This window comes from Nuphar pumila, chromosome 16, assembly GCF_984573655.1.
Source record: "Nuphar pumila chromosome 16, dmNupPumi1.hap1.1, whole genome shotgun sequence".
Classification (NCBI taxonomy): Eukaryota; Viridiplantae; Streptophyta; class Magnoliopsida; order Nymphaeales; family Nymphaeaceae; genus Nuphar; species Nuphar pumila.
In genome coordinates, this window is record NC_143264.1 from 34,302,512 (window position 1) to 34,317,237 (window position 14,726).

The following is a 14,726-nucleotide window of genomic DNA, read 5'->3' on the forward strand; positions in this document are numbered from 1 at the left end:
AGATATCCCTTGTATTACTCCATCTAAATCTTCCCAAAATTGACGCTTAATGGAATCATCTAAACCTACTTGAGGTGCATAAACACTAATAATATTAATAATATCCGTACCTAATACTAATTTAATAAGTAAAATCCTATCACCCTTCCTACGGACCTCAACTACATTTTCTATAAACTCACGACTCATAACAATCCCTACTCCATTTCTATTCCTATTTATTCCTGTATATCAAATCTTATATCCCCAAGGTTCTATCACTTTTGCTTTCTCACCTATCCACTTGGTCTCTTGTAGACATAAAATATCAATCTTTCTCCTACACATAACATCTACTAACTCTACCAACTTACCAGTTAAAGATCCTATGTTCCAAGTGGCTAACCTAATTTTATGGTCTTGGACTAACTTCTTTACCCCCACCCGTCCAACAAAGTGAGGGAACCCTTGCCTATTTGACACCACACCCGGGCGCCGGTGTGACGCGTCGTGAAATTACCAATTAAGCAGATATTAAAAAGGTTGAAAGCAGCGTTATCTGCATTGTAGTATTGTATGATATGCTATAATCCGTATCGTTACTTTTTAGAAAAACGATATGATACATACTCGTATCGTGATACAAGTGTGTATTGTATTTGTATCGTACGATACAGGGCAGTGTCGGTACAATGCAGTGTCGGTACACTTTAAAAAGGGTCGAAAAGTAATTTCACGTTTTTGAGTTTTAAACACTTTTTAAGGGTTGACTCCCTCGTTTGTGTAGAATCCATTAGAGAGGTATCCACGCACCCTAGGAGCAATGGAAGATTTGGGGGTCGATCTGTGCACAAGAGAGAGGGCTTTTACGATTTCATCAAGAGTGCATTTTCACCATTTTTTCACTCAAGTGGATTAGGGTAAAAAAAACTTAATTTTTGGTTCTTATTGAGTGTTTTGGGGGGAAGATGGCATCAAATGATCTGGCATGTCAATGGGGCAATTGGGTAACGAGTGAAAACCGATTAAAAATCGAGTGCAACTATTGTCATACTATTTTTTTGGGTGGTATCTCCCAGTTTAAGCATCATTTAGCCCGGACGTATCAAAATGTTTTCCATGCATGTCAAGGAAGATATTGTGAAATGACAATGTTAGCAATTACTAACTGGCCTGAGAGAAAAAAGACAAAAAAAAAGAGGCGAGTGAGGCAGAAATGAGGTATGTGCAGCCCTAGGAGGACGAAGATAAGCTCTCTACTTCTAATCCTATAAGTCCTAGCATAGCATCAGAAGTAGAAAGTTCTGCAATGAAAGGAAAAGGTGTGGATGGTGCAAGTAGTAGTAGTGTCACACGCACAAAAAGAAGATTGCGAGGAAAGTAGGAAGGAGTTCTTCGAGAGGGGTATAGTTAAAGGCTCTATTAGAAGTTTTTTCCCTCTTAAGACTACCCTTGAGGTGCAACCTGACATTCGTACTACCATAAATAACTCCTCAACATTTAGTCGAACAGGCAAATGTCGCAGTTGGGAGATAGTTCTATAATGCATGTATTTCATTCAATGCAGCAAATTCTTTTTATTTTCAGGTCATGGCAAATGCCATAACCAATATCGAGCCCGGATATAAAATGTCTTCATATCATGTTTTGAGAGGATAAATTTTAGATACTAATGTAAATGAAGTAAAGGCATATTATGATGAGATGTGGCAGTCATAGAGAGAAACTGGGTGTAGAGACAGAAAATCAAGTACCATGATCAATTTTTCTATCTATTGTCCCAAAAGAACTATGTTTTTGAAGTGAATTGATATGTTTGATACGCTCAAGACAGCAGATGTATTGCTCAGAGTTTTTTATCAAGTCGTGGAAGAGGTTCAACTTCAAAACATTGTTCAATTCATTACTGAACAATGACCTCGTGTATGTTCGCTAAAACTTACGATTGAGGCAAAGGTATATAAATTTATAAAGTTTATTTGTCATATTCATGTGTTTATTTAACATTTTTTTATGCATACAAAACTAAACTAATTTTAATTTTTCATGTCATCTTTTTAGGTAAATAAAAAAACAATCATAAAGGAGGCAGAACAATTTGATCCCATTAGTTTGAAAAACTTTGATGTATTGGATGTATGGGTTCAAGAAGAAGAAGACTTTTTGAATAAAGAGGACATTCAGTGGATAAACGTGGAAAGAGCTCAGGACGTAGATGACAAAGAGCACAAGAATATTGGAGATTATTTGAATGTCGAAAGAGGAAAAGAAAAAGAAGATAATGACAATGATTATTGATGGTATACTTTTAAAAAGATTGGTTATGTAACTGCTAAGTATTCATAAAGTTTGTTATTTTGTTTTTTGTTTTTTGTTTTTTGTTTTTTGTTTTTTGTTTTTTGTTTTTTGTTTTTTGTTTTTTGTTTTTTGTTTTTTGTTTTTTGTTTTTTGTTTATGTAACATGAAAGTATGAATCTTGTGGCATGTTCTTAATTGCAAGATATTAATATTTTGCATTGTTCTTGTGAGATAGTTGATGATTGATGAAGTCTTATGTAGCTCATAGAGACATAAATGCTTCATATGTGATTTTATGGTTGCATTTTGTGCATTTCATGTGTTATGATTTTTTAGAAATTTTACTATTTTCTGATTTTTTTAGTATTTGAAAAAATCAAAATTTATGATTTTTTATGATACGATAGTTATCTTATTTTGAAGGATATATATGTTCAACTTAGTCAATGAAACAGCCAGTTGTTCCATGATGACTGCAAGACCAACAGCCACAATTCTATTCCATCATCTACAGGATACAATTCATATATATATATATATATATATATAGAGAGAGAGAGAGAGAGAAGACTTCCAGCTACCATCTAGATGGATTGGAACTTGGAAGACTACTGACTGCACAAATATGACTAATGGATGGATATACCTCATTAGTAAAAGTTTGATCAACTGAAAATATTTCAACATGAAATTTTATAGATGCTAAACATTTGATGAAGGTGTTACCAGATAAAGTAGCAATACTAATCAGAGCTATTTTATTTGATGGTGCGCCTCTACTACAGATATGATTCCACGTCACATACATATGCCAATACATATTGGTCCTACTGGTCATAATACATAGGAACATCATAACCGACAAGGCATGACTACAAAATCCCTCTCTCTCTTTTGATCAATGGAAATATAAACAAGGAAAGAAATATCTAGGAAGCATTTGCATAATACACTAAGGACAAGAAACAGAACTGTCTTCCATCTAGGTAAGCAAAAGGGTTGTATTTGATCATATGAAAGGAGGGCAAGACTACAGTTAGCATTTTCTTCAGTTTTCAAAAAAAAAGAAAAAGAAATTTTGAAAAGGAAAGGAATTATATCAAGTCACCAATCTTCAAAAAGATGAAACTTAAACATCCAACATACAATGTAACAAGGCTGTTTCTATCCAGCCGTGCTAATTAGCAATTTTAGTAAAAAATGAATGCAGATATACGATTTGGTAAAGGAAGAGAAAGAAAGCAACTAAGCTGTTATTCTTCTAGGTGCGCTACCTCAGAAAGTCATTTTCCAGCTTCCTCTCTTTGTCAAGAAAGCCTTCCACAAGTTTAGAGACAGACCGATTAGCTAACCTACTAAAACTGCCAGGTCTCACAGATGTCCTGACAAAGGAAGAGAAAGAAAGCTTTCAGAACATCATTACAAAACCAAATGTCAGGAGTTTATAGAATCATATGACCAGCATTCCTATATCTTAAAAGAGAATTATTCAGATAGGTTATTACGGGTTATCATTATCAGCATGTGCTTCTGAATCAGCTGCTACATCTACCAAGGAGGAGACTAGGCTACATGCATCTCCTAATGACAGTTTCGCCAGAATATATGTTACTGTCTCGTAGTCTGCACTGGCTTCTGCAGAGAGAACTGCTGCTGGTAAGGGACAAATTATTTGCTGCATTAGCTGGGTGGTGAAGATTATCCTTCTTCTAGGTTTAGGCATTAGTGGGCCATCATCAATCATCTCAGCTTCATCATCAATCTGCAGTAAGAACAAAGGAAAAAACAAGTAATTAACATTACCTTGAAACTGCGCAGGCACACGGAGTGGGAACCAGGAAGAAATCATCCAAGTACAAACCTTCTTTATTCGTTGATTCGTCGCATGTGCCCAACGGAGCTCCGCAAGACTGAAATAAAACGAAGGAAATCTAAGTATGGAATCATGAGAAGAGGGCAGTTCAGTTGATTCATAAATCTGATGTAAGGAAACCAGATAAAAATAACAACAATCCCAGCACAGTCATCTTGGTAAAGCAAAAACATGTAAATCAATAAGAGCTCCATCAAGGTGGCACCACCTTATACTCTGAAGACTTCGGGAAGTATATCTAACCACTTTATTCCATGGCTGGAGCTCCAAAGAAGCACTCTTACGCTTATGTTTCACAGTGACCTGAGTTTGATCATTAGCCTCTGGCCGTGATGAGCAAAGTGGAGACAGGTGCTCCTTGGCTGCCACAACACTGGCTGAGCTTTGCATAGATGTGTGAGATCCAATTGCATCAGTAAAACTTCTTTGCTCAACCACTGTGTGCGAACCTGCGCCTTCAGAAACTCTTCCAAAAAAGAACTGTTGAGCTGCTGCTTTTGTAGAGTTCTGTGGGACAGCAAATCTGTCGGACATAGTAACAAACTGTCCATTTTTGTAGGTTCCAAACTGTTCAAACCAAGAGGTCGCCATCTGGTGATTAGGATGAGAATGTCCAATTCCTCTAAGTGATGATTGGGCAGGCATCAAGGTAAAACGGCTAGGAGGATCATTTTGTGGCTTATTTCTTTCTAATGCAACCATATCTTGGGGATCTGAACTTGTGGCTAGAATATGACTGGATGCGTTTGCATTCTGATTTTTAGTTTCTTCTAAGGAAAAACCTAGACTTTTGGCATCCACTATCGTATATGGTGAATGTTGCAAAGTTCTTGGAGAATTTCCCATTAAATCACTGTTCGAAGCACCATAGCCATATAAAGGTTTTTGTCCCATCTTACCAGCCAAATGTGAAATATCAGCATCATTTTCTCCTCTCAACCTCTTCATTTCTTTCTTCGAATCACTCTCTGCACTCTTCATGGCATGCATCTGGCGCAGTAGTGAATAATTTGGTTGTGAAGCAGACACACCATCCAGAGTCCTTTGAAAAGGTGCATTGCTTGTTTTAGAAGCTAAGGAGTGCTCATGCCCTTGTCTATCTCCAATGTTCTTCTTATGATGTAGATGATATCCTGTCAAACATTCACGCTCTAATGAATGAAGTGAGGAAGCACTGGCTGACATGACAGCTCTATTAGAGGGAATGTGTTGTAAGGGACTCTCTTTGCTTTGCTGATCTTCGATAGAAGTAAGATGCTGTGTGTTAATAGAACTTGGACAAAGTTCAGAAGCACTACTTCCACCTCTATCACTCGTATGTTGATCATTCACTGCCTGAAAACCCCATGTTGCAGGACTTACAGACTGAAGAGGGCCTCTTCTTGAAACCATCTGTGGGACTCCTGACATGCTTCTTTGGGCTGACACATTCGAGCACACATTATGCAACATTGTTGAGAAGCTATTCTGCGGTGGCACACCATGTTGACCAGAAACTTGACTAACTGGTACAGGTTCCAAGGTATGAACAAGTTGACTTGAATTTCCTGTGTAGGAAGAGCTTGCATTTGAAGGAAGAAACTGACCATTCATACCACTGTTATCCCTAGCAAGGAAAGATGAACCAGACAAGCCAGTGAAATCAGTCTCCCCTCGTGGATTCAGGTCAAAAGAAGCAACTTTGCCAGCAGTCTCTGTCCGTAATGCTTGCACCAGTGGTTCACCTGAACATCCATCCTGAGAGTCCTCACTCTGTCTAAAACCAGAACCAGACTTTCCTTGTTTGTTTGGATCAACCTGACTTGGATAAGCAAGCTCAGCAGACTCTTCAGCTACAGCTTGTCCACTTGCATCAGAGTTTTGTTGATATTGTAACTGATTTTGGATGTAATGCACTCCTGCTGTAGCCACTACTGTTTGATTTGCCTGCAACTTTGCATTTGTATCTCTGTTGGCCATTGGTGAGAACTCATGCCCTGTGTCTGTCAAACCAGTCTTATTACACCAGTTGCCTCGCTGAGACATTTCAGAAGGATGCTGCAAACTCTTTGCAGAAGTTTGGGGACGCAACCATATCTGTCCCTTGTCTGCATCCATATCAATGTCCCTTGAATTAAGGTCGCTATTGGCGTGTGAAGAGGCCTGGATTGGCAAAAGGTGCTTTGAAACTGCAGATGCCCCAGATGGAGGAGCGAGATATAAGCCAAAACCTTGTGAAGAAGATAACTGGTTGCCCTGCAGATGAGCTGCAGTTGTATCAGATGTGGCTGCTTCAGATATCTCTAACGATGGGCTATAATCAGAAGAACCAAAGGGCTTTGCAACATTCTCCCTTGAATGATCAACCTTGTGAAGAAGCTCAAGCATATTTTGACTGCAACATTCGATCTTTTCCGTTACCAACTATAAATTGCAAAAATTCTATAATATTACAACCATCCTAAACAAAGAACATTATGTCAACAGAAGAAACGATGAACTCTGAAATTCAAATTGTGCATTACCAATTTATACCATTCCTATTACCTGGTCTCATATCTGTCCTTTGGCGGATAAAATGACATACGTCCTTCAAAGGAAGAAGCAGGCGCAGAATCATAACCATGAGTAGCTTTAGAACATACATCCTCAGGTCCTTTTCCACTGTTCTGCAAATTTGTTTCCAGGAACCCCTACAAGAGAGGACAATGTGAATTTACCAAACTGGGTTAAAAAAATCCAAAATCAGTGACTGTTGCATGAACAGGTAGATCCTCAATCATTAACAACTCACTTTTTCTGAATTAGCAGCACTGTTGGCAGCAACACCACCTGCAGTCTTTGTGTTATCCATATACCCTAGATCCAGACTTTTTTGTTCTCCAACTGCAGCTTGTAATCCTTGGGAAAGCAGTTCATGCTTCATGGTGCTTGGTTGCTGGGCATTCATGGCCAGCTCTCCCATGGGATGGTATAAAAATTTACGGGTGCCAGTTGTACCAGTTTTCCTGACATGCACAGGCACTTTCTGGTTTCTGGCGGTCAAAGAATGAGAATCATTCATAGAAGACCAAGTATTATCCATCAGAACGCCTCCCACTGTTGTGTGTTGACCATGATACAAATGATTAGAGGTAGGACCATTGCTAGGAGTCTCACTGAGGTAGCATCTCTCCGTATTGTTATCATGTGTTTCACCAGCCTTACCAGAGTGATTTATGGATGACATTTGATTCAAGCGGTGTTGATATTTGTCTACATTCTCACTCCCCTTATTACTACTTGAAGAAGGATCAAACTGATTGTTACTCTGCAATTGTTGATTTTTTTCCTGATTAAGGTTTGAGATGCTTGAACCAGGAGTTGAAATGAAACCATTCACACATGTGTCATCATTGTGCACCTGTGGGCTATTTGAAGATGATTTTGCTTGTTCAAATCTCCCACTCAAATTCGGAATAGATGATAAACCCCGACTATCATTCTTTTGTGCATCGACTTGTTCATCAGGTTGCCACAAATTAACATCACGGTCCCTTCCTAGATGCATGGCAACCATTGACTCATTGCTTTGAGAAGGTTGCAAATTGTTCTCATCATCTTGCATGTTATCTCCATCAGATGGCAGTGATTCATTCATATTCCAACCATTCAATTTGCCCCCAGATGGCCTATCTGTCCGATAAGTGATCGTGTTTGGTAGCTGCTGAGGAGCCCAGGAGGATTGCATGCTCAGTGCATCCAAGCCCATGTCCTCAGGATGCGCAACAGTCTCTGGCTGATCATATGCCTGACTTCTCCAAGCACCAGTAGAAGCATTTCCCAAAGCCAAGGGAGCTCCATCACCTATAGCCTTTTCTTGAGGGTTCTGCTCTAGCCATCTACCTTCTTTGGGTGATTTTCTAAGTGATTCGGATGGACCCTCATTGTGCATGAAACCATGACCACTATGTACATCACTATCTGCTTTCCCGCTTTGCTCATAAGTGAGTTTAGGTGTCATCTGTTGAAATCCTGCACTCTGGCCACTGGAGCTCATAGTGGCATCATCAAACAAATGAAAAGGCCTTGATGGCAAATAATTGGCAGTTTGTGTGTTAGGGTCACCCCATCCTGTGCTCTGCCTCCCTTTGTCATTTAAATCTGAAGGATTCACAGTTGAAAGTTCAGTCTTTTGAAAGCCCAAGCCACTCCACTGATCCTGTATCCCAGTATCACTGCTGGAAGCTTCGGCTACAGCTGACTGCATGAGAGCACTCCAGCTGCCACTTTGAACAGATGGAAACATGCTGAAATAATCAGAACCTTCCAAGTGATTACCCTGCAAAAAACTCCCTCCACTGTTGCTAATGGCTCTGCCAAAATCATTTGATAAAGGCTGGCCTCCGTAGGTAGAATCCCAAACACAATCATCACCACCATAAAGGATCTTCTCCTCCAAGGGATCTAATGTAACCAAACCCTGTGGAGGACCAGTCTGAGAAGTTAACTTTTCCTCTAAATTCCCCGACCAACCAACATGTCCTTGCCTCCCATGAAATTCCTGCATTGGCAAGCTCCTCGCTAAAGAGGCCACCTGTTGAAAATTTCCTGAACGGATGCCACTATTTACACCATGAATGACATGAGGAACCTGACCAAACACATTTTTTCCATGAAAGCTCTGTTTAGAAACAGATAATCCATCATCTACAGATATATGACCAGAAAATGAAGCAGATTGGTCACCATGAAAAGAACCAAATGCATTAGACTGCGTCCCTATTTTCTGAGTCTGGTTCCCAGATGCTTTGGTAAAAAGATCAGCATTATCTTGAATGCCCCACTGAAGATTAGAATAGGGATTCATAGGGTTGCTGGGCGCCTCCCTTATGCCACCAAGAGAAGCACCACCAAGCTGTTGAGGTACTAAACCCATTGAAGACAATGTGCGCGTTTGGTCCTGTGAAAGGACCACGCCATTAGGGAAACCTTGCAGAGCAGAAGAACCAACCCGAACCATGTTTGGGTTGCCAAACATAAACATCTGGGAACTATTAATCATCTTAGGGTCGCTTCCAATCGGAGGTACCCTCTCACTCGACCACATGTAGTTTGCTGCATCATGAATTGGGGTGCCATTAACCACAGCAGTTGCTTGGTCCCCAGCCGTTTGTTTTGCAAGTCCAGAAAACTGACCCAGTGAATTCTGTTGTCTTGCTTCTTGATCAAGCTGATGCAATTGGTGTTGGCGTTGCTCTTGCAGCTGCTTGTAAAGATACTGTTGCTGCAATAGCTTCATATCACTGAACCCTGACAGTGGCCTTGGTTGAGGTTGTGATATGCCCGGTTGTTGACCCCTCATGAGCTGAGGTTGGCCACCAAGAAAATCAAAATTGACTGGAACTTCTGCAGTTTCCACACTTTCAGAGATCCTAGTATGGCCAGAACCATTTTCAGAAGCTTGCCATCTCTGTGATTCGAGTCTAGAGATATTTCTCAATGCAGGGTTATGCTTATCAGGTGCTGAATCTTCACCCAGAAACTCCCCCTGATTAGACCTAGAGATGAAACCCTGAGGGCCGTGTAAAAATCCACTCAGATTTTGAGGTTGATCTTTCAAACTCAGTTGAGTGGAGTTGGCACCTAATGGTGTTTGTGAGGCATGCCTTCCACAACCATTCCCAGACTCTATGACATACATTAATAAAATTATCAGCAAGGGAACTGAACATTCAAGGAAATCAACATCAACAAAAGAATCACAGGTAAGCACGCACAATAATACTAATATGATACCTTTCCCAGAGTCAGATGGATGACCACTACTAATATGAGAATATTGAGGTGGAGCACTCTGCCTCTGATTATTGTGCCACAGATTACTTTTTAAAACAGACCAATTCCCACCTGTAAATTGAGACTGATGTGCACCCCGCGACAATCTGTCTTGCTCAAAGAAGTTATGGACCTTGTCACTAGCTTCCTCAACAGGAATAGATAAGCCTGCTGAAAATTTATCTGTTCCTTTTAAAGAGAAAAAGTCCACCTGGACAGAATAAAAGAAAAGAATAATTAATAAAAAACAATCTCTAATGCTTGTCAAAATCAAGCCCTGAAGCCAGACAAGAAAGGGATGACCAAACCAGTACAGCCCAAAACTTCACATGCACATAACAATAATCTATAATTCAGATTGATACTCCATCAAAAATATTCTGCAGCTTACTCCTTGTCTATACATGTCAAAAGAAAAAGTATTGCCACCAGTGTTTCTTTCACTTTACAGAAGATGCCATCCTGCTACCGAGAAAAAAAAAAAACAAACGATATAAACATCATGCACGTGTGCACACACACATAGAAGGAGAGAGAGAGAGGGAGGCACATTTTTACACACCATACATGCCAAGCAGATGAAAATGGAACAATTTGATGGCTTGCGTAGCTTTACATGAGAGAACAAGCATAAAAACAAAAGAGTTTTCAGGCTATAACCTTCATGGGCTATATGTTATGAACAGTCACATAATTACTATTCAATTGAAATAACTAGAATCTAAGAAGAATTTTCAAGGAAAGAGATCTCGCAATGGTGTACCAGTACCACAAAGGGATTTTGATTTTCACCATGGCCATCATGGTTGACTATCGCTGGCTTGATGGTCATGAGTTCTTGTAGTGCCTATACAGCCAGGTAAGATGGTCCTTCCAGGTGTGTTGTATGCTGTCACATAGGTATGGGTGCGGATGCGGCACTTTAAAAATACTTGGGTGAGGGGGTGTGGGTATATATATATATATATATATATATAAAGTCCCGACCTGCCCCGCCTTGAGCCCTGGGTCGGTTCTCGAGCCCCGGGCCTCTCTCTCTCTCTCTCTCTCTCTCTCTCTCTCTCTCTCTCTCTCTCTCTCTCTCTCTCTCTCTCTCTCTCTCTTCCCAATTGAGGGGGAGAGAGGGGAAGTCTCTCCCTCTCTCTGTGCCTGTTGAGCCCGGACCGAGCCCAGGCTCAGCTCGGTCCGTTGTGCGGAGCCCTTATGAGGTAACGAGCCGGGCCGGGTCTGGCTCGGTACTCGACACATGTCGGGTTCGAGCAAGGTTAGTCTAGGCTTGGGTCGAGCTCGAACCCGACTTGTGACTGACCATTTTGGACAAAACCCTGGGTGTGGGTTGACCGCACTGGGTGCAAACCCGCACCTGCATCGCGTCAATGCGGGTGCAGTGGCCTATTTGGCGAATCAATGTGACATAGGTTGTATGTTACTAGAGCTACTATTGTAGTGTTGAAATTTTAGCTGCACCTAGGTACATAAAAGTGCACGTCTGTAACTATGCATCCAGATCATGATTCATATGGCTGGATAAACGGTGCACTGAGGAGCCATGGAAGACCATGTAGCAGGACAGGAAACACGGAAAACAGGTTCCCCACCTGAGGTAGAGAACCCAGAAGCCATTGTTTTCAAGCAGCATATGAGGAATATAGCAACTGAGGCAAAACAAATCGACCATGGGCATCATCGGACAAGTAGGGGAAAAAGAGGAAAGAAAATGAAACTGTCAAATACAATAAAACACTTACATTTCATTCAACAGTAAGCCAATATTCAAGGTTTTCAATTGATGCGTGTTATAGCTCAGTTAGGGTCTGTAGACGGACACAATTGCACAAACCTCACAAAATGCACCTAACAAGTAAAAAAGGGTCACAGAATATCAGCACCACCCCCACAAAATGGAAAATGGCAATTTATCAGTAGAGGCAGAATTAACTATTGTAAATCAACAATAGCATGCAATTAGTAGCATATTCATGGACAAAATCCAAATGGCCATGCTAAATGAAAAATACTAATAATTACTATTTCTGCTACAATGGAATTTTATAGACAAACCCCGAGTCATTCCGCAGAAAATTAAGCAAATGTTGCAACAATGGAGAACTCCCAAACAAATTTTTCGGATGCCCACAATATAAAAAGCACTACTTAGCTAGAACCCATACTAATTCAACAGACACAAAGCAAGCAAGCAACGCCAAAACAAACACTGACAAAATAAAACACCCAGAAACGTACTCGAGCCAAATTTTCCCCAACAATCTTCAGATTTTTTTCATATTTCCTAGATGGATACAAGAGATTAGAATTAGCAAACTATGATGACGCGAAAAAAATAAAGGATCCCCCAAATTCCAACTTTTTGTGAAGTATAATCGTCAACATTTTCTAGATTCAACCAAAAAGCGGAAAAAAAGGGAAAAGAAAAAGAAGGGCATCCATTCGATTTGAGTCTACGGTTCATACAAATAAGATGATCCATGATATTTACTCATACAACGATCATCACACGAAACGAAATCCGGAAACAACAGGAACAAGAGAAAATAGAAGAGATCAAAACGCATTGAATACCTCAAACTACGCTCTAGAATTCCCAAACAAAATCCCCCCAAAAAAAGCTAGAAATCCACAAAGGCACCCAATCCCCTATCGTAACTCCAGTTCAAACAAACAAAATTGCTCTCGCATCCACGCCCCAAGCAAAACCCTAACCCTAGCACCCGGAAACGGCAGCAAAAGGCCCCCGAAACGAACGCCGACACCCACCGTTCCGCCCTATCCCGGCCCCGATCGACGCGAATTCAGAGAGTATTCCGGCGAGACGGTGGCGAAACCCCAGCGGCGCATCGCTGGCGTGAAGGCTTCCAAATCAGCCGAGGGGAGGAGCGAAATCGCGAGGGTTTCGAGCGATCGAAAGAAGAAATGGGGACGGCGACGGAACCCAAGAAAATAAATAAATAAATATAAAAAGAAAAAAATAATTTATAATTTTTTTGCGCTTACTGGAGCGGAGGGGGCTCGCCGGCGTCCGGTTAAGGGTATTTTGGGAATATGTATAAGGCGATGAGAGAGAGAGAGAGAGTCCCTTCCTACTCGTAGAGAACGCAGAGGCAAAGAAAAATCGGAAAGCCCAACAAAAAAAATTGGATAATTTTTCAATTACACACCCAGTCTTTTTGAAAATTAACAAACCCTCCAAGTTATCTCACAACTTTTCTAAAGACCCCCAACTTTTACCCCATTTTAAGCAAATAACCCCCCCATCTCTTTTTAACAGCCTTGGCTCATCATGGGTTAATGTTTGTTTGCATTTTGCAGGGTTGAGATTATTATGTTTCTTTTTTTAAAAGGTTTAGGGTGATTATGAATTAGATATGGTTTTAACATTGAAATATTTCTCCCATGGTCTTTAATTTAGTCTTAAAATATACTGATCTTTAGATCACCATCCTCCCAATCCTGTGACAAAATGGTTCAACCTAGGGAAATGAATTTTTGAGGAAAAATAAAAGAGAGAGAGAAATGCCAAGTGAAAAAATAATACTTGAGATTTTGCGATAAATTTAATGCCATGTTCTTCTCAGGTGATTTGATTAACGATAACAAGCTTCTGGTGTAATTTGGAAATTTTCTCCGGATGTATTGCATTTTCAATAAAACATAGGTGTGAATTTGAAAATTTCACCCCTAACAAATTAAAGCGGAGAGAGAAGTTTTCAACGAAGGCAGCTTTGAGCCTTTTTGAGAGTTGGCTGAAGCTGCAGGTTAAGATTTATTTACGTGCACGTATAAAATTGCATTTCTGTTCCTAATCTTTAACTGTTATTACGATAGCAAGTATCTTTTGTTAATGAAAGCTGGGGTTAGGCAGACCCCTACTAGTTATACAACAATACCATTAGGTTTTGAACCTTCTACTCACAACACAAGGTGACGTGCACTAGCTGCTCCTACCATTAGGGATGGCAGTGGACCGAGGGAAAGCGGGGGCCCGCCCCGCCTAACCCCTTTTGGACCAGGGATGAAGGGTATGAAACGAGGATGGAGGCAGGGACGAAGGTTAAAAGTCATCCCCGTTCGGGGATGGACGTACACTTTTCCCCGCCCCGCCCTGCCCCGCCCCACCCCGACCCCCCACGATCCCCGCCCCAACCCGTCCCCGTCACTTTTCCCTGCAATATCCCTGCCCCGCCTCATCCCCGTTTGAACCGGGGATGGAGGACATGAAACGGGGATGAAGGCGGGGGTAAAGATTAAAATCCATCCCGGCCGGGGATGGAGGTTCTAATCTTGAGGCGGCAGGGGTGGAGACCTTGTCCCCCGACCCGCCCCACTGCCATCCCTACCTACCATACAAGCAGAGCGCCGTTGGTTATTACCACAGCAAGTTGCCTGAACGCATTTCTTGATTGTTGTGATGTCTTTCTATTTCGGTGATTTTTAACAGATGTGTCTTCACCAAACCCAGACCTTGAGCCAAGTCTCATGGTCCAACTTTGCCCGAAGTTTGAGCCACCATGCCTTTGGTTCTTGGGATCCAAGCCGGTGGGTCTTGAAGTTTGATCAACCTCGATTCATGACCTCAACTTGTTTTACTCAAGTCTTGCAGCTTGGCATCGAACTCCCGACCTTCTACAACTTGAAGGCTTTTGAGCCAACCTTTATAGGCACCAAGTTTGGATTACACAAATCTAGATTCTAATCATATAGTAGATCTTCCATAAAGCACTGGATCAAGTCTAAGCCTAGGTGAGCTTAGAGCTAATCAAAA

The 14,726-nt window shown here is 41.0% G+C and overlaps 1 protein-coding gene across 2 annotated transcripts in view; it reads right to left on the reverse strand.

The window, feature by feature from the left end:
• Window positions 1–13,047, reverse strand: part of LOC149813166 (uncharacterized) — a 41,460-nt gene extending 28,413 nt beyond the window's left edge. Inside the window, exons 1-10 of one of the 2 annotated variants that reach the window (XM_089991910.1) lie at window positions 12,959–13,047; window positions 11,695–11,800; window positions 10,338–10,408; window positions 9,908–10,157; window positions 6,924–9,799; window positions 6,677–6,822; window positions 4,359–6,524; window positions 4,139–4,187; window positions 3,783–4,039; window positions 3,552–3,659 (exon numbers count right to left, since the gene is read on the reverse strand). In XM_089991910.1, coding sequence (XP_089848036.1) covers window positions 3,552–3,659; window positions 3,783–4,039; window positions 4,139–4,187; window positions 4,359–6,524; window positions 6,677–6,822; window positions 6,924–9,799; window positions 9,908–10,157; window positions 10,338–10,352 — 5,867 coding nt within the window. In that variant the 5' untranslated portion in view covers window positions 10,353–10,408; window positions 11,695–11,800; window positions 12,959–13,047. Of the gene's footprint in view, window positions 1–3,551; window positions 3,660–3,782; window positions 4,040–4,138; window positions 4,188–4,358; window positions 6,525–6,676; window positions 6,823–6,923; window positions 9,800–9,907; window positions 10,158–10,337; window positions 10,409–11,694; window positions 11,801–12,526; window positions 12,680–12,958 lie in introns of those variants that run through there. The other variant, XM_089991911.1, reaches the window with a different exon arrangement.
• Window positions 13,048–14,726: the final 1,679 nt, after the last annotated feature.